Source organism: Momordica charantia, assembly GCF_013281855.1.
Source record: "Momordica charantia cultivar OHB3-1 chromosome 11 unlocalized genomic scaffold, Mcharantia_2.0 BLBB01000011.1, whole genome shotgun sequence".
Classification (NCBI taxonomy): domain Eukaryota; kingdom Viridiplantae; phylum Streptophyta; class Magnoliopsida; order Cucurbitales; family Cucurbitaceae; genus Momordica; species Momordica charantia.
In genome coordinates, this window is record NW_028275159.1 from 1508447 (window position 1) to 1526988 (window position 18542).

At 33.4% G+C, this 18542-nt stretch overlaps 3 protein-coding genes across 3 annotated transcripts; all 3 read right to left on the bottom strand.

The window, feature by feature from the left end:
- Window positions 1-2533: 2533 nt before the first annotated feature.
- Window positions 2534-4839, bottom strand: LOC111008678 (strychnine-10-hydroxylase-like). Its single transcript, XM_022281436.2, has 4 exons — window positions 4820-4839; window positions 4149-4338; window positions 3426-3923; window positions 2534-3346 (listed from the first exon to the last, which is right to left on the bottom strand). The coding sequence occupies exons 1-4, from the start codon at window positions 4837-4839 to the stop codon at window positions 2717-2719; spliced, it is 1338 nt and encodes a 445-aa protein (XP_022137128.1). The 3' UTR covers window positions 2534-2716.
- A 560-nt stretch (window positions 4840-5399) lies between these two features.
- Window positions 5400-7498, bottom strand: LOC111021426 (strychnine-10-hydroxylase). The gene is made up of 2 exons (XM_022298426.2): window positions 6401-7498; window positions 5400-6278 (listed from the first exon to the last, which is right to left on the bottom strand). Exons 1-2 carry the CDS (start codon window positions 7472-7474, stop codon window positions 5649-5651), a joined length of 1704 nt encoding a protein of 567 aa, XP_022154118.1. The 5' UTR covers window positions 7475-7498; the 3' UTR covers window positions 5400-5648.
- An 8043-nt stretch (window positions 7499-15541) lies between these two features.
- On the bottom strand, window positions 15542-18129 carry LOC111023576 (cytochrome P450 CYP82D47). The gene is made up of 2 exons (XM_022301061.2): window positions 17113-18129; window positions 15542-16323 (listed from the first exon to the last, which is right to left on the bottom strand). Exons 1-2 carry the CDS (start codon window positions 18091-18093, stop codon window positions 15700-15702), a joined length of 1605 nt encoding a protein of 534 aa, XP_022156753.1. The 5' UTR covers window positions 18094-18129; the 3' UTR covers window positions 15542-15699.
- Between the last annotated feature and the right edge of the window lie 413 nt (window positions 18130-18542).

Consider the following 18542-nt stretch of genomic DNA (forward strand, 5'->3'; position numbering starts at 1 on the left):
AAATAGATAAATTAAAAAATTAAAAATGATGAGTTGTTTATTTAATAGTAGTAAAAGTACGAGTCTTCCTTATTAATTAATACAGAGTCAAGTATTTTCCTAGGTAGTATTTTCATGGTAGTGATCCTCACCACCATTTTATAAAATTTAATGTTGTAATGTTTGCACTCAGATTGATATTGATAAGGAGTCAAGTGCTTTTCATTTTATGATAGCTAAGCATAAATGGTAAGAAAAGGGAAACAAATCTTCCTCACACCTCATTATGGTTTGTAAAATGACTGAAATGTTTTATTTCTTATTAGGGGAAAAATAGTGGACGAAGAGCGAAGGATCCGTTGAGACTTTCTCTTGTCTCGGTAAGGAACTGTACGATCTTAAGTTGAAAAATCACCTATGAAAATGGCTACCACCCACTTTGATCCAACTAATTTCTCTAATATTTTTCAAATCTATACGGCCTGCAGTAATTACGCATTAATATTAGAGCTAGTTAAATATTAGTTAGGTTAATTATATTGACTAGTTAGTCACTTAGTCCCAACTTCCTCTTGTGTGTACATAGACTTTATATATTCTCTCCTTTGTGATTAAATAAAGTTGGGCTATTTATTTACCTCTTCTGAACTTAATAATTAACAGTTCATGAAAATAAAGTTAAATTGGTTTTTGTTATTTTTTTAAAATGAGTGTTTTTTTTTATAATTAATTCACTTCAGGCTTAATTCCTCTAAATATCTAACTTTTTTTTTTTGGTTGCAGAGGCAAACATTCTGTTTCTCTTCTTAACCAAACTCGAGCAAAAGAAATCACTTTTTTTATTTACACTTCTCTCTTTAACATCTCCTTTAATTGACTTTTCTTTTTCTTTCCTCCTTCAGTATATATAATAATAGGTGGTTATGATTTAGTTTGCTGCACTTTGATCTAATTTTGTTGTTAATTATAGTGTTTAGAAGTAGATTGTATATTAATTAAATTTACACAGCTGCAACCAAACTTGAACATAATTCAAGATTTAACACCTATATTAGATTAAAAAATCATTTCCATGCTATATTAAAAATATTTTGTACTAAAAAATAAAATATTTACACAATTATCTGATGTGACTCGATGTAAGTCTCACCTTTCTATTAAATAATGAGTGTATTGGCTGAATTATTGTAGTATAATAAAAGATCTTGGGAAAAAAAATTAAAATCCTGACATTTCTAAAATGTGTTGAGATGTCACATCAGCACCACAAATTTTTGTTCTGTAAGAATTCTTTTATTTCAATTTTTTAAATTGTCTCACTCATTTATCCACACATTTTCTCTGGATCCTCCCTCTCCACGTGGCACATATCATGTGTACCTTTTCTTCGTTCACCTTTTTAATTACGAACAACTTTATTACCAATCTCTCTTATAAACACTTTCCATATCGCTTAATTTTATGTCTTATTTTAATAATTTAGTTATTTAAATTTTGTGATTTATCAAATTTTGAAAAGAATATATTAATCACTAAAAAACACTCTTTAGATATTAAACCAAACTACAAAATAATTTGTTAATACATAATTTTCACTAGTAATAATTTTTGTGTCAACCAATAACATTCCTGATAAATTGACAGGTATGATTCTATTTATCTTCTTCATGACAGGTATTACTCAAGTCAACGTGGAAGTAGCTAATTGAAGCCAGGTAGATGAGAAGGTAAACGTGAGGTGACCAATACATTTAGAGGAATCACTTTCTCATTTGCCATTCCAAAATTCTCCGATATATCAATCAGGTTAGCAGACGAGTTTTTCACATCAAATGACTGCAAAAATCCAGCCAAAGTGAAGTGCACCATTTGAAGCCCAAACGCAACTCCAGGACACCCTCTTTCGTTCGCTATCAAACGGAATCAACTCAAAATGATTCCCCTTTGCATCCACATCCTTGTGTGTCGTCAGAAACCGCTCCAGCTTGAACTCAAATGGGTTCGGCCACACTCGTGGGTCAGTTTGAATCTTCCAAATATTTGGGATCAGCTGAGTATCCTTAGGAACAAAGTAGCCAGCAACCACACAATCCGTAGAGAACTCGCGAGGTCCCAACAAAGGACCCGCAGGATACATTCGCATCACCTCTTTAACTACAGCTTGTAAATAATGTAGCTTGCTAATGTTAGACTCGTTCACTCGCCTATCTCGCCCAACCACCGCATCGAGCTCTTGTTGTGCCATTTACAAGGTATGTGGATTGTTTAGCAACAATGCCATCGTCCACGTTAGAGTCACCGTGGTGCTTTCAGTTCCACCTACAATCATATTCTGCAGATCCTACATTGAAAATATAAAGAACGTACATAACAAGAGTTTATAATATAAGTAAGTTACTCCTCTCGTCAAGTAATTTTTTAATTTTTCGATTAATTATCAAATGATTGGGAACAACTTTGTTACCAATTCTGTATGTAGCTTATTTAATTTTTTTCTCTTATTTTAATAATTTAGTTATTTTTCATTTATGTGATTTATCAAGTTTAGAAAAGTAAATATATTAATCACTAAAAAACACTCCTTGAGATATTAAACCAAACTACAAAATACTTTTTTATTATATATTTTTCACCAAAGTAGTAATTTTGATATAACACATCAATAACATTCCTAAGATAATATTAAATATTTCTACCATCTTGGCCATACATAATAAATCTTTCTATATCGAAATAACTATATTAGGGTATGAAGGGGAGAAGGCAACCGTGGGGTGACCATAACATTGAGAGGCAAAATTTTCTCGTTTGCCATTCCAAAAGCCTCCGACATATCAATCGTGTTGCCCGTTAGGTTTTTCACATCAAAAAACTGTAAAAACCCAGCCAAAGCAAAGTGCACCATTTGAAGGCCAAATGCGACTCCAGGACACCCTCTCTGTCCGCTCCCAAACGGAATCAACTCGAAATCATTTCCTTTCACATCCACATCCTTGTGGGTCGTTAGAAACCGCTCCGGCTTGAATTTAAGCGGATCGGGCCACACTCGTGGGTCTGTTTGGATCTTCCATATGTTTGGAATCAGCTGAGTACCTTTGGGAACAAAATAGCCACCCACGACACAATCCTTATAGAATTCACGGGGACCCAATAGAGGCCCTGCTGGGTATAGTCGCATCGTTTCCTTAATTATAGCCTGTAGGTAATTGAGCTTGAATATGTCGGACTCGTTCACTCGCCTATCTCTTCCCACCACCGCATCCAGCTCTTGATATGCCTTTTCCAGGGCATGCGGATTGTTCAACAGTAATGACATCACCCATGTTAGAGTCATTGCGCTGCTTTCAATTCCACCAGCAATCACATTATGCACATATATACACATAATTAGTATTTGGTTGAGTACTACAAAAGGTAATATAATAATTAAAGAAAAGGGGTAATACCAAAGTTGTGGCTTTGGTAATGATATCGCCATTGTACTGACTTGGAAGCTCGTTGCCATCATATAAGGAGAGGAGAGAATCCATAAAGCGACCATTTTTTTGAGCCAAACCAGAAGCTCTGCTTTTCTTGTGGTCCTGCAGCCATCCTTCAAGAATGGCATCAATTCTTTTGGCTATTTTCTCCATGGCCTTCACTTGTCCGTCAAATCCCAACTGTGCAACCACAGGAATGAAGTCCCTCAATATTCCTTGGCCCATCAAACGGAACGACTCCCTAATCGCCACCTGCAACTCTTTTGCCTCTGCTTCTCCTCCCAACGCATTCGGGCCAACACATCGTTTTCCGTTAATGATCTTCAGAAGCATATTCACAACCACATCCCCGAACCAACCCTTCAACTCCACCGGTATCTGGCCCGATTCGTTCCTTTGGGCGGCCCATCTCGCGTGCAGCTCTGTCAACGACACGTCGACTTCACCAAACATGATGTTCTTAACCTGTGTTAAGAAATAGTACCATAATAATAATAACAATAACTCGCTTGATTGTTGAAAAGTTGACCGTTGATTTTTTTTTTTTTAAATTTTATGTTTTGTATTTCTGTCAACAAATTAGTTGAGAACTCGTTATTTTCTATTTAATTTTAGTGTAGACTTCAAAGTGAAGAGATAAGAGATCTGCTATTTCTCTCGTCATCAATTAATCTAATATAAGAGGTTCACCTCTTGGACACGTGGGTTCGAGAGGAGCTCGAGGTGAGTTATTTTACGCATTTCCCGCCAGTAAGGGCCGTAGGAAGCCAACCCAAACATGTCGAAGTCGTAGGAGAAATGCTTGGAGACTGACAGTTCCGGGCGGGATGCAGCAGCGGCGTCGTTAATGCACATGCTTTCTTTGGCCATCTCCCAGTTTCTTTGGCCATATTAATTTAATACTTTGTTTGCACTCTTTACAAACCCAACACTTATTACTCCTTCTGAATTTAATAATTAACAAATTTAATTAATTGGTGCAATTATTAATTTAGGGTTTCAGTGGTTTCCATGGTGGTAAAGTTAAACTAGTGTTTGTTCTTTTTTTTTTTAAATGAGTGTGTTCTCTTATAATTAATTCACTTCAGGTTTAATTCCTCTAAATATCTAACTTTTTTTTTGGTTGCAGAGGCAAACATTCTGTTTCTCTTCCTAACCAAACTTAAGCAAAAGAAATCACTTTTTTAATTTGCACTTCTCTCTTTAACATCTCCTTTAATTAACATTTTTTTTCTTCTTCCTCTGGAATCTAATATAATAGGTGGTTATACAATATTATATTTAACTTGCTATACTTTTATCTAATTGTGTTGTTAATAATTATAGTTTAATTAGAAGTTTTGTATATTAATTAAGTTTACACAACTGCCCATTTAAACATAGTTCAAGATTAAAACATTTATACTGGATTAAAAAGTCGTTAGTTCGAATCTCCAGAACTCTATATGTTATATTAAAAATACTCAAACTCTCTATGTTGTACTAAAAAAACAAAAAGTTTACCCAATATTATATGATGTGGCCCGAAATAAAAGTCTCACCTTTCTATTAAATAATGAGAGTGTACTATTGGCTGAGTTATTGTAGTATAATAAAAGATCTTAGCAAAAAAAATTCAAATCCTCACATTTCTAAAATTTGTTGGAATGTCCTGATCACATCAGCACCACAATTTGTTCTTTTAAGAATTCTTTTATTTCAATTTTTAAAATCGTCTCACTCATTTCTCTACACATATTTTCTCTGGATCCTCCATCTCCATATATCATGTGTACTTTTCTTTCGTTCACCTTTTTAATGAGGAACAACTTTGTTACCGATCTCTGTATGTAGCTTATTTAATTTTATGTCTTATTTTAATAATTTAGTTATTTTCACTTTTGTGATTTATCAATTTTAGAAAAGTAAATATATTAATCACTAAAAAAACACTCTTTGATATATTAAACCAAACTACAAAATACTTTTTTATTACGTATTTTTCACCAAAGTAGTAATTTTGATATAACACATCAATAACATTCCTGATAAGTTGAAGGTTTGAATCCCTACCGTACAGGTACGATTCTATTAATATTCTACATGACGGTGATTAGGGCCAACAAAAACATATATTTATTATACATATAAGAAAAGGAAATGACACCAAACAAATTCACCACAAATATACCCAAGTCAACATGGAAGTAGTTAATTGAAGCCATGTAGATGAGAAGGTAACCGTGAAGTGACCAATACATTTAGAGGAACCACTTTCTCATTTGCCATTCCAAAATTCTCCGACATATCAATCAGGTCAGCAGACGAGCTTTTCACATCAAATGACTGCAAAAATCCAGCCAAAGTGAAGTGCACCATTTGAAGCCCAAAGGCAACTCCAGGACACCCTCTTCGTCCGCTACCAAATGGAATCAACTCAAAATGATTCCCCTTTGCATCCACATCCTTGTGTGTCGTCAGAAACCGCTCCGGCTTGAACTCAAATGGGTTCGGCCACACTCGTGGGTCAGTTTGAATCTTCCAAATATTTGGGATCAGCTGAGTACCCCTAGGAACAAAGTAGCCAGCAACCACACAGTCACTAGAGAACTCGCGAGGTCCCAACAAAGGACCCGCAGGATACATTCGCATCGCCTCTTTAACTACAGCTTGTAAATAATGTAACTTGCTAATGTCAGACTCGTTCACTCGCCTATCTCGCCCAACCACCGCATCGAGCTCTTGTTGTGCCATTTCCAAGGTATGTGGATTGTTTAGCAACAACGTCATCGTCCACGTTAAAGTCACCGTGGTGCTTTCAGTTCCACCCGCAATCATATTCTGCAGATCACACGTTGAAAATATAAAGAACGTACATAACAAGAATTTATAATATATGTGAGCTACTCCTCGTCAATTAATTTTTTAATTTTTCGGTTAATTATCAAATGATTGAGGAGTACCAAAGTTGTGGCTTTGATAATGGTGTCAGCATCATAGTAACCCTGAATCCCCTTGCCATCGAGTAACGAAATGAGAGAGTCCATAAAATCTCCATCTTGGTTTTGACCCAAACCATAATCTCGCTTCCGCTTGTGCTCTTCCAGCCATTCACTCATAATCACGTCGAATCGTTTCGCTATACTCTCCATCACCTTCACCTGCCCATCGAATCCCAACCGTCCGATCAGAGGAATATAGTCCGTCAGCAGCCCCTGGCCCATCAAATGGAACGAGTCCCTAATCGCCATCTGCAAGTCCTTGGCTCCCTTCTCACCCCCCTCGGCGTTCGGGCCTACACATCGTTTTCCAATGATGATCTTAAGCAGCATGTTCACAATCACATCCCCAAACCACCGCTTCATCTCCACGGGAATCTGGGCCGATCCCGCGTGCAGCTCCGCCAACGACATGTCGATCTGAGCAAACATGAGGTTCTTGACCTGGTCAACGCGTGAGTTGGAGAGGAGCTCCAAGTGGGTAATCTTACGCATCTCCCGCCAGTAAGGGCTGTAGGGAGCCAGGCCGAAGGCGGCGTAGTCGTAGGAGAAATGTTTGGTGCCGGAGATGCCCGGGCGGGAGACGGCGGCGGCGTCGTTGATGCACATGCTTTCTTTGGCCATCTCCCAGTTGCTGACCACAAGAGCCGAGCGGCAGCCGAGCTGTAGGCGGAAGATCGGACCATATTTGTCGGCCATGGCGCCAAGAGTGTGGTGGGGGAGCTTCGCATTGTGGAGGAGGTGGAGGTGGCCGATTATGGGCCACGCCCCGGGCGGCGACGGGGCCTGCTTCCGCTCCTGCCACTTTCGACGTAAATAATAATAACAGAACACAAAAATTCCGACGAGGGTAGCGACGGATGTTGGGTTAAAGGGAGGAAATTGAGACTCCATTATTTGTGGTGGTCGGAAATTGTTGGCTGTGGGGCGGATGCGTTTGCCGTAATTGGATTCCCCTTTAAGCTTTTTACATAGTGAATAGTATTTAGGTACACCGAGGGATTTTTCTTTTCTAAAATAATTTAAGTACGCAATCATTTTGATTTGAAACTTGTGTCCAAGTTAAAATTGCGTGTATCTATATCAGAATAGATAGTATACATTGTAAATTTTAATTGTTAACTCGTAGTTCGTCAAGAATAGTAAAGCGGTAATTAGTATATATATTCATCTAAGAGTTTATAGATACTATGTCCTCAATACCTAATAAGTATGACTCTATAAAAAAAATTAATAGATAATATCCGGTGAAAACCAAAATTTGTCTTCATCACTATTTGAAAGGTGACAAATCATTATTTAAACAAAATATATCTCTATTTTATGCTTCTTTTTTTAGTTATCAAATATTCAATTTTAGTGAGTAAAAAATTGATTATCAGCCAAATATTATCCAAAATTAATATCCACCGAAAAACAAGGTACGATTGTTGGCCTGACTCGTAAGTGGATGTGAACGCTGAAACAAATAATAAATTTCATTCGCGTGTTTCATGAATTGGAAAATAATGTATTTGTATTACTCATGGAAAAGAGCTCCATTTCGTCCCTTACAAAAACTTTCTAATTTATTTTCTCACCAATATCACTCTCTTATGGTTGTGTTCCTCACTAATATTTTCAAGTTGGCTTGATTAGAATAAAGGCTCAAATAAGAGCAAATACAGCATTTTTTTTCTAATTACAATAAATAAAAAAATATTTTTGTAAAAATATTAAACTAATTTTAAAATATTATTAGTAGAAACACCTAGGTGTCTTTGAGAATGGTTTTAGTAAATGAGATTTAATGATAATTGATTCTGTGGAAGTGGTTTTTATTAAATTATTTTAATATTTGGTTACACATTTTTTCAAGTGATCTGTATATAATTAAAAATGATTTTGAATGATTAATATTTAAACTTTAATAAGAGAATTTGACAAATTTTTAAAGAAAGAAAAGTTAGAGAGAAACAAAAATTTTAGACAGACAAATTTTAGAGAGTGGGAGATAGAAGTTTTAGATAGAGAAATAAACTCTAAAAAGAGATGGAAATTATTATAAAAAAAATAGAGAGAATAGAAAGACAATTTTAAAAATTAAAATAATAACCATTTTAAAAATTAATTAATTAATTATATATATATATATATATATATATATATTAGTCAAAAATCACTTGGAGAATCGCTATTTTAAAGTCGGAATGATTTTGATATGAGTAAAAGTGATTCTAACCATACCAAAATTACTCCAAATATGTCATTAGATGATTATTAAAAAGGATTTCAGAGCAAATTGACTACAAATCGTACTAAGAAAAATAATATAACTGAAACTGGTATAATAATTTTTTATATAGCTCGTTTTAATCTTTCAAGCTTGGATTTTTTTCTTTTAATATTGTTTTTTTATCAAATTTATTCCAAAAATATATTATCTACCAAATTATTTTCAAAATACGACCATAAAAATTCACGTCTAATTGATCATTGGTCGTCTCCTAGGAACGATCATACTTTGATTTAAAAAAATAAAAAAAAGCAAGCGTGACGTCTACCGAGTGTCAAGTCTAAAGATGCTGCTAACTATTCATAGGTCTCTTTGACAACCCACTATTTTTCAAGCATCATTTTCTGAAAATAGTTTGGTAGATGGTATATTTTAGAATAAGTTTAATAAAAAATAATATTAAAAAAAATGGTTTGTTTTGTACTCAACATTTTTATTATTTGTGAATCAACGACAAATCTAACCTTTTCTTTTTTATGTAATATTACAAAAATATAACAACTGAAAACTAATTTTATATTTTTGGTTTACAATTTATAGATAAAATGACGTAAGTCAAGTGGTTTATCGGAAAATGACGCATGGAAGATGACTTTCGTAAAGGAGATTTTAAGTGAAAAAGCTAAAAACACGATGGTTTCGAAATTTAACTGTTCAATTGAACCATCGCGGGCTCATATTCTCCTGCTGATATATAATTTAACTTTTCAAAACCTAAAAGCACGCTGGTTTCCAAACTAAACTGCATTTTCACACATAAAACGATGTTGCCTCATACAGCCATTGCCGCCTGAAGGCTTTGTGTGGCGACTAGGTATGACAACGGGGTCGGGGCGGGGACAGGGTGATGGTGGGGAGACCTCCCCCATCCCCCGGGAACCCCAGTTTAACCCCGTCCCCGGTCAAATTGGGGATTTCCCGATCTGATCGGATCGGTTACCTATGAAGATTGGATCCCGCAGGTATTTTTGTCATCTCCAATGGCGACGCCACGTTTATATTTCTCTTCTCCACCTAATATGTAATTTGACTTTTTAAAATTACATACAAATTTTTAAATACAAAAAACTTTCCCTTCTAAATTAGTTGGTAGGGAATACAACTAGAGATTATGGGTATATAGTTATGTGCAACAAATGTAAGACTTTTTGAGTGAAATTAAAAGCAAAGTCGTAAGGGTTATGATAAGACTGATAATTTCATATCAAGATACTTTGAGTACCGTTATCCTTAACATTAGTGAATGTTGCAATAACGTAGAATCTATTAATTTAACAATGACTTCAAAATTACAAAGAAGGTAAATTACAACTAAAAACATATGTAAAAGAAGAGTTTGCAACTAGTTTGATTTGCTTTGGTTGTTTAGTGTTAAATAGCATATGGATCGATTTCAATTATATAAAAGGAAAATAAATGAGTTTTTAAATTTTAATAAAAGAAATAAAACAAATCCGAGGTTTTGAAATGCCTTTCAAAAAGTTTAATAACATTACCTGTCCCTTGAGTTTTGAAAAAAAAAAAAATTAATGTGATTGTTAATCTTTTCGTTAAACATATACCTATGATTAAGTTAATTTAATTCTGCCAAAACGAGCATAGCTCAACGGTAATTGGTATATATCTCCAATGAGTTCGAATTTCCTTCCCTATATATTTTACTAAAAAAAATTAATTTAAGTCTCATTTAGTACTTAAAAGATATATATATGTATATCTCTTAAAATGTTCTAATCATATTTATGACGTAACCTTTTTTGAAAAATTTAAATAAAAGATGTTTAAATTTATATCTCTCTCTTTTGTTCAATGAATATAATATATATATATAGATATATCTATCACCGTCCCATTAAATAAAAATTTCAGGTTCAGCCCTTCACATTATTCAAATGTGATGATCGTGATTGAAGATCTCTGTTTCTTCATGATTTGACACTGATTTTTTAAACAAAAAAAGTTTCTTTTTAATATATTTGAGAAATACTAATTAGGTAGAGCGGAAGTGGTTTATGAAAAGACAATTTATGACATGTTTCATCTGACTTTCTAATTTTTAAAAAGTATTTTTTACTAATACATGTGTTTTTGGTGTTGTAATCTATTCTTTAAATATTTCGTAACCAAAATTTGATTTTTCTTTTATTAAGAAATCTCAAAAATATTGTTTATATTTTATAAAGTTGACTATGATTTCAAAATATTTCCAAAAAGTAAAATAAAATTTTAAAAAAACAAATAAAGAAATTGGACCAATATTTTCAAAATATTCCTAAACCTGTCCACACTCCTCTTTTTCTCTTTTTTGAAGCAACAACTATAATAACAATAGAATGTACCAAAATAATAATAATAATAATAATAATAATAATAATAATAATAATAATAATAAATTAGGTAAAAGGATTAGTTAATTAGGTAAAGAAAAAAGTTCTAGGTGAAATTACGTCTTTTAACTCAAGAAAATAGTTACTAACATCTTAATCAATTAAATTAGGTTAAGGTTAATTTTATGCATAATGAAGAAAATTAAATTTAGAATTATCATTTAATTGTAAGGGACAAAATTAGGTTTTATATATTATATAGTTTTAAGGGATTTTGTGGAAAAATCTAATCTAATGTGTGGTGAGCCGTACTTCTAAAGATAAGCCAACGACCACCCCACAATATTGAATAATAAGAATAATAATATTAATAATAATAATTAGGTAAAAGGATTAGTTAATAAGGTAAAAAAAAAAGTCATGTTGTATTACAAAGGTGAAATTACGTCTTTTAACTTATGAAAATAGTTACTAATATCTTGATCAATTAAGTTATATTAAGGTTAGTTTTATGGATAACAAAGAAAATTATCTTCAGAACTATTATTTAAATTGTGAAATGGACAAAATTAGGTTTGACAAGATATATATTATATAGTTCGTTTAGTTCAGAAATTTTGTGGAAAAACCTAATCTAATGTGTGGTGACCCGTATATTTAAAGTCAAGCTAACGACCACCACACAACATTGAATAATAATAATAATAATAATAAATAATATTGAAATTTAGTGGAGATGAGTTACAAAACTTCGAATGGCAGTGAATCATCCACGTATAAGGAATTACTTGCAAGATCAAACTCAATATCAACGTAGTATTCACCCGAACATCCTCTCTAATGCCTATCGTCTTCAAAGACGTATCCCCGATATCTAGGCCGTAGTATCGACCAGAGAGTTGCCCGACGATCCTCGAAGATCGCCGTGCCATGAAATAATTCTTCCGCTGCCAGTCCACGACCGTCTCTCTCTGAAGTTTCCGACACGGGCGGCTATGCCTGTAATCTGCATGATGGCTATTCGGGCTTCTGTCCCTCGGGCCCAATATTGATTGGACAGAGCCTAGGGCCCACCTGGCTTGAGCCCACATGGGAGGCAGAATTATACCCATAAAAAATTTCACCACAAAATTGGAGAATGATTAAACTGTCATTTTAGTATTTATTTATAATTTTTTCATTACGATACGTGGGAAATCGAACTCACCAATCAGACGATATATGTCAATTATCGTTAAGTTATACCTGTTTTGTCGTCCTTATTTAGATTCTCTAGAAAAGAATTAAAAAGAAAAATAGTGAATTTAGACTTTATATTTTTAGTATTTAGTCTTTGGACTTTATATTTTAAAAAGTAATATTTTGACTCTTAAAATCTAAAAATAAAAATAATCTTCACCATCGGGTTCTTTTAAAATAAAAAATAATAATAATGAAATCCATAGTAGAAAGAAAGTTAGTTGTAATCTTTTTAATTCATATGACATAATCACACCTTTTTCTTTTTAAATAATCTTTGTTACACCCACAAATAAAATCAAGAAAATTATTATTTTTTCTTTAAATTTTTAACTTCCTAAATTTTGATAAAAAATACTTAGGTTTTGAAAACTCACCACTCTTTTAAGTATTTGACGATTTAAAAAAATGTAAAAATAGATTTTTTTCCCTTTTGAATTGTTAATTTTTTAAGGAAAATACTTAGCTTAGTGAGGAATCTTGCCCACACCAACATTTAATATTTGACAACTCATCATTTTTTAAAAACATTTTTTGTTTTTGCATTTATCTCTCTTAGTTGTCAAATATTAAAGGGTGGTGTGGACAAGATTTTTGGAGTCAAATATTTTTCATTTTTTAATGCAACCTAAAGATAAGTTTATACCATTTAAAACCTAAATATTTTCCATTTCACACCCTTCTTGCATCGCAACACATTAAAGCATTTTACACGTTTACAAGTAAAAGAAATATAAAAAGTTTCAAACTAATTATTCACATTTTGGATCAACATTATATTCTTTACAGATGTGACAAAAATAATTAAATTGCCTTTGTCGACATGTCGATTTGGAAGTTTTGATCCATCTATATTTCTTTAGAAATTTGAATATTTTACGACCACTACATATTCTGAATATTTTACAACCACTACATATTCAGGTAGGGATAAGATCATAAATACTGGATCAAGAGAAAGGATGTGGTTGGGAAAATGTCATTTCCATTAATTCCTCACTTCTTTATCCCTTCTTATTATTATTATTATTATTATTATTATTATTGTGTGTATTATAAAAAAAATTATCAATTTTAACTCTTAAACTTAGGAAATGAATCAATTTTCATCGTCAACTCTCAATTTTATCAAATTCTACCTTAAACTTGGATAAGTAACGACTTAATTAGATAAATTTTAGCAATACGTTAATCTTTAAACTCAAAAAAGTATTACAACTTTTACACTCTAATAGGTTTTCAGACTCATAGAAACATACACAAGAGTTAGGTTTTTTCCTTTTGTTGAAACTCGTAATTTCAGCAGAATTATTTAATTGTCGATTTTGTATATTAATCAAATTTAACTTTGTATTTTCATTAATTAGTGAATTTTTAGAGTTTTTTGTTTCACATTTTTTTTAGTTAGTGGGTGAATTAGCGAAAATGGGATAGATGGTAAAAAATTTCTACACTTGTCTAAGTTTAGGATTTAATTAGATGAAATTAAAAGTTTAGGGGGAAAATAGATAGAATTGTGAGGGTTTTGAAATTAAAAAAATTATTTTTTTTCCAAAAATAATTAAATATTAACAAATATACATGTTAAATTAAAATTTTATCGAAAATTAACAATGCTGTTTGAAATTGGATTTCAAAACTTGCCACTCACTAGAACCGATCAACGAAAGAGAAAATAATAAAAATCATAATAATAACAGTACTAGTAATTTGACTGAATTTTCCTAATATTATACTACAAATAAAAATGATTAGATGACTTAAAATAAAGAGATATATAAATGTCTAACCAATAATTCTCTTTAAGTTAATCTGAAATATAGTTCGTCAAATATTAATTTTGTTCTGAAATAAATTGCAAACTAACATTAATCACAGCAATCCCAACCAATGTTCATGTCCTGTCTGTGTCCCATGGTCGGGTCATTTTCTAAGAGGCAGAAATTTCTGAACTTTGAAGAATACCAGAGACTGGCAGCTGGCAGCTGCTGCAACATTCACATTTCATATACACTTCTTCACCACAACTTCCTCGTTCTATTTGTAGAAAATATTTAGAAAAATGATCCAAATTTTGTCGCATTGTTTTTTCAAATAAGTTTCGTAGAGTTGATGTCACTTATATGAAAGGATGTGGCAACTTAATATGGTTTACCTAAATTAAGTGGTGTTTCATACCGGTGACGTGACATGTATGAAAGGATGTGTGGCAACTAATATGTAGTATATCTGAATTAAGTCTTAAAATAGTAAGAATGCAAATGATAAGGAAATTATCGTATTTAAATAAGAGATTAGTACAAAATTCCGGTAGATAATGGAAGAAGTGTAAACTTGAATCTATTAACAACAAAGGAAGAAGATTTTTAGGACAAAATCAAGTTAGGGTAAAATTTAGGAACATTTTTTACAATTTAGCTAAATTTTAAAATAATTATAAAATTAGTAATTTACAATTTTTAATTATTATTATTATTATTATTATTATTATTATTATTATTTTAGTTAAAAATGCTGAGCGATGTTTAGAAAGCACACTTGGGATTTTGTAAATACTTTAAAAGCGTATAACATAGTAAAGAAAACGAATAGTAAGGACACTTGGATGTTGGCACATTGACAAGGACCCTAGGTGTTAACATTCATAATCTAAAAAAGAAATGGATAGTAAACAATTATGATTTATAACATAGTAAAGAAAATGAATGCTCTAAAACATATATCTCCATTACATGTAAAATTATTTAGTCTATCTCAAAGTTGAGTTAGAGGGATTAGAGTTAAACTTAGTCATAATATCTTCTTTTAACACTTTTCCTCTTGCTATGATTAACCCAAAAACTTAATTGATGAATCGAGATAAATTTAATCATAGATATCTTAACAAATACAATCTCCAATTTGAATATAGTTAAGGTATTTTTACCACATCTAAAGATCACAGGTTTGAATTAACTTGCTCTCGTATTTGTGATACAGTATTACAAAACATATATGATTTCAAGTTCCAAAAACAATCTCCAACTTGATATAATTAATGTATTTCTATCCAAACTAAAGATTATATATTATTTGAATTTACTCTCGCAGTTGTGATGGAATATGTAAAATCTTAATCAAGAAAATGGGTGGCTTTAGTTAAAATAAAAATAAAATAGGCAGCAAAATCTTGAACCCAAGTCAGATTTTACCGGAAAAAAAGCCCAACAGAAAAGGGCTCTTTTTGCTTATCAAATGGGCCGAATCTATAGTGGACTTGAAACATACCAAAATATGAAATCGTAATTCACATCATGAGTTTGTGCGTTTATTTCACACCAACTACATGAATTCAAACAGGTGTACATGAACAAAAACTTGTGATTATTTTAAAATTTAATAGAACTTGAGGCATCGAAATAACAAGTTCCAGTGTGTTGGAATCATGCATAAGCACTAGCTAGGAGGCGCGGCTTGATGAGAACTTGAAGAGGGTTGACTCTATGCATGGTGATTCCAAAATCAGCCGTCATATCAACTGGTTCATCAAATCGAGTTTTAAGTTCCATCGAATGTATCAAACTCGCCAAAACCAACTGCGTCATTTGGATGCCAAACCCCAGCCCAGGACACACTCTCCTCCCACAACCAAATGGAGTGAATTCAAAGTTTTGGCCTTTCACATCCAGGTGTTTGTGGCTACTCAAAAACCTCTCCGGCTTGAATTTCAAAGGCTCTGCCCACACTCGAGGGTCCGTCTGTATCTTCCAAAGATTTGTGATGAGACGTGTACCGACGGCCACGTCATAGCCTCCAACCGTGCAATCCCGACTGAACTCGCGAATCCCTGATAATGGACCTGCTGGGTACAACCTTAATGTTTCTTTCACGACAGCTTGGAGATACTCCAGTTTGCTTATGTCTGATTCATCCAAAAGTCTTTTATTTCCAACATGGATGTCTAGCTCTTCTTGAGCCCTTTTTAGTGCCTCTCGGTTGTTCAACAATAATGAGATTGCCCATAATATAGTTTCTGTTGTAGTGTCGGTTCCTCCAGCAATAATGGTCTGCAGGAGAGATTAAACAACTCGAAATTTATGTTAACTTTTGTTTAATCACCTTTATTAAACCCAACAAATATGAAAGAAAGTGAGAATTATATATGTATGCATGTATGTATCTATTTATTTATATATATATATATATATATATATATATAATAGAGTACGTGTGTATAGGGTTTAAGTCCCCTTGTGATCGTCCCTACAAGATTATTTTTGGTTGATACCTCAACTTTCAAGTTTACCTTCTCAACTTTACAAAATAACCATTTAATTAGTTCTTATCAATGTAGTTAGTGCAAATCTAAATAATAATTCAAATAATTAAGACAGAAGACCTGAATATAACCTTTCTAGTAAGGTTGAGAGGTTCAAATATTGAATTTTAGAAAAGAAAAATGAAAAGGAAAAAAAGTATCTAAAAGCTGTATTGTCTATTAAATGCTAAAATAGACATATTGAAGCTACATAGGTGCATTAAGCTGATAAGGATTGGGTGAACTGTATTATGACAAATACCAAAATGGTCCAAGATGAGAGTGTTAAATTTTCCTACGTAAATACCCATTATTGTGGCCCCTGTTTTGAACAACAACAATGATTGGACAAAGGAAAAAGTTTCCGCATTTTAATTTCAAAGATGGGAACCAGAAATGTTAATCTCCTCGCCCACCTCAATAACAGACTAAAATGATTTTAGAAAACAATAATAATTATTATAATGAATTATCAATTTTTTTATGAGAATAAGATTTAACGGATGATAATTATTGTGGCAAGTAATTGTGTTTATACCATGCAAGTGGCTTTGTTGACAGTAGCAGCATCATATCCAGCAAGGTCAATCCCTTCAAGCGTGGAAAGCATGACATCCATGAAGTCCGGTCCACCGTCGGCGGCGGCGCCGGAGTCTGCCTTCCGGCGGTGCTCATCCAGCCACTCCTCCATAATAGAATCCAATTCTTTGGCAGTTTTCTTCATGGCCTTCTGATAGCCACCCAAATCCAGCCACCTCAGAAAAGGAAGCGCATCCCCCACCATAAACTGCCCCGCCAAATCAAAAAACTCCCTCATCGCTCTACGGCACCGTTTCATCTCCTTCTCCCCAACAAACCGCTTCCCACAAACCATCATCAAAATCACCTTCAAATCAACACTCCCAACCCAACCATCCAGGTCAACATTAACCGCCACGTCGTCATCATCTGAGGTTTCCCTTTTCTTTTCCCACAAATCGTAAAGCTCCCTCACAGATCTCTTCACCTCGGAATCTCTGATATCTCTCTGAAACTGCAACTCCAGCCGCCGGTTCGAGAGCATCTCCGAGGCTATGATTCTACGGATGCTTCGGTAGAAGGAATCGTAGGGCCTGAACCCGAACCCGGCGAAATTGTAGCCCAGCAATTTGCCGCCCACGGTTTTGGGGCGCGAGGAGACGATCGAGTCGTGGGTGGTGTAGCACTCTTTGGCCACTTCCCAGCTGCTGATGACGAGGGTTGGGTGGACGCCCACTTGGATTGTGAATATGGGTCCGTATTTGTCGGCCATGGCTCCTAATGTTTCGTGGGGGAGTTGTGGGCCGCTGAGGAGTGGCAGGTGGCCGATGATGGGCCATGCGCCGCCGGCTGCTGGTGGGGCTCGGCGTTTGGAGGCTTTGGAAAGCTTCTTCAGAACCAAATATGATATCAGAAGCAAGAGGAAGAGGGGAATTATGGAGTTGGTGTTGAGATATGGTGAGATGATTTCCATGGATGTTGCTGTTGAGGGAATTTTCATGTCGCTGATTTTACGACTGCTGGGACAATCGACCGATGGACACTACTTATTTATAAGGAAAAAACGGACAATTTTTATCCAAATAATTAATTCTGGGAAGGACATATTGCAAATTTTACTATTTGATAAGTTTTTAGGTGGAGAATTGTTTAAAAAAAAAATATATTCTCAATAAATTATAAAATATATATTTAGTAGTAATAGAGATAAGATTAAGAGGTGAGAGTTGGATTTTTTTCAGTAGAAATTTAAAAGTTTTGATAAAGTTATTTAATGATTAATTTTGTATATGGACGAAGCTTAATTTGGGTAGAATATGATATTTTTATTTAAATTAGTGAATTTTTTCAGAGATTTTTTTTATTTTTTACATTTTCTTAATTTAAGATGAGTGAGTAAACTATATCAAAACTATTAGTATTCATGATCAGCACGAAAAAGAGTAGTAA

Excerpts from the sequence above, each read along its gene's own strand:
- LOC111008678 (XM_022281436.2), bottom strand. The coding sequence starts at position 4,839 with ATGTTTAAATGGGCAGTTGT. Across the intron at positions 4,339-4,819 it reads ATGTTTAAATGGGCAGTTGT|AAACTGGGAGATGGCCAAAG; the intron begins GTAAACTTAATT and ends ATATGGCCAAAG. Across the intron at positions 3,347-3,425 it reads TTACCAAAGCCACAACTTTG|AATGTGATTGCTGGTGGAAT; the intron begins GTATTACCCCTT and ends ATATATGTGCAT.
- LOC111021426 (XM_022298426.2), bottom strand. The coding sequence starts at position 7,474 with ATGATTGCGTACTTAAATTATTTTAGAAAAGAAAAATCCCTCGGTGTA. Across the intron at positions 6,279-6,400 it reads TTATCAAAGCCACAACTTTG|AATATGATTGCGGGTGGAAC; the intron begins GTACTCCTCAAT and ends TGTGATCTGCAG.
- LOC111023576 (XM_022301061.2), bottom strand. The coding sequence starts at position 18,093 with ATGAAAATTCCCTCAACAGCAACATCCATGGAAATCATCTCACCATAT. Across the intron at positions 16,324-17,112 it reads TCAACAAAGCCACTTGCATG|ACCATTATTGCTGGAGGAAC; the intron begins GTATAAACACAA and ends TCTCTCCTGCAG.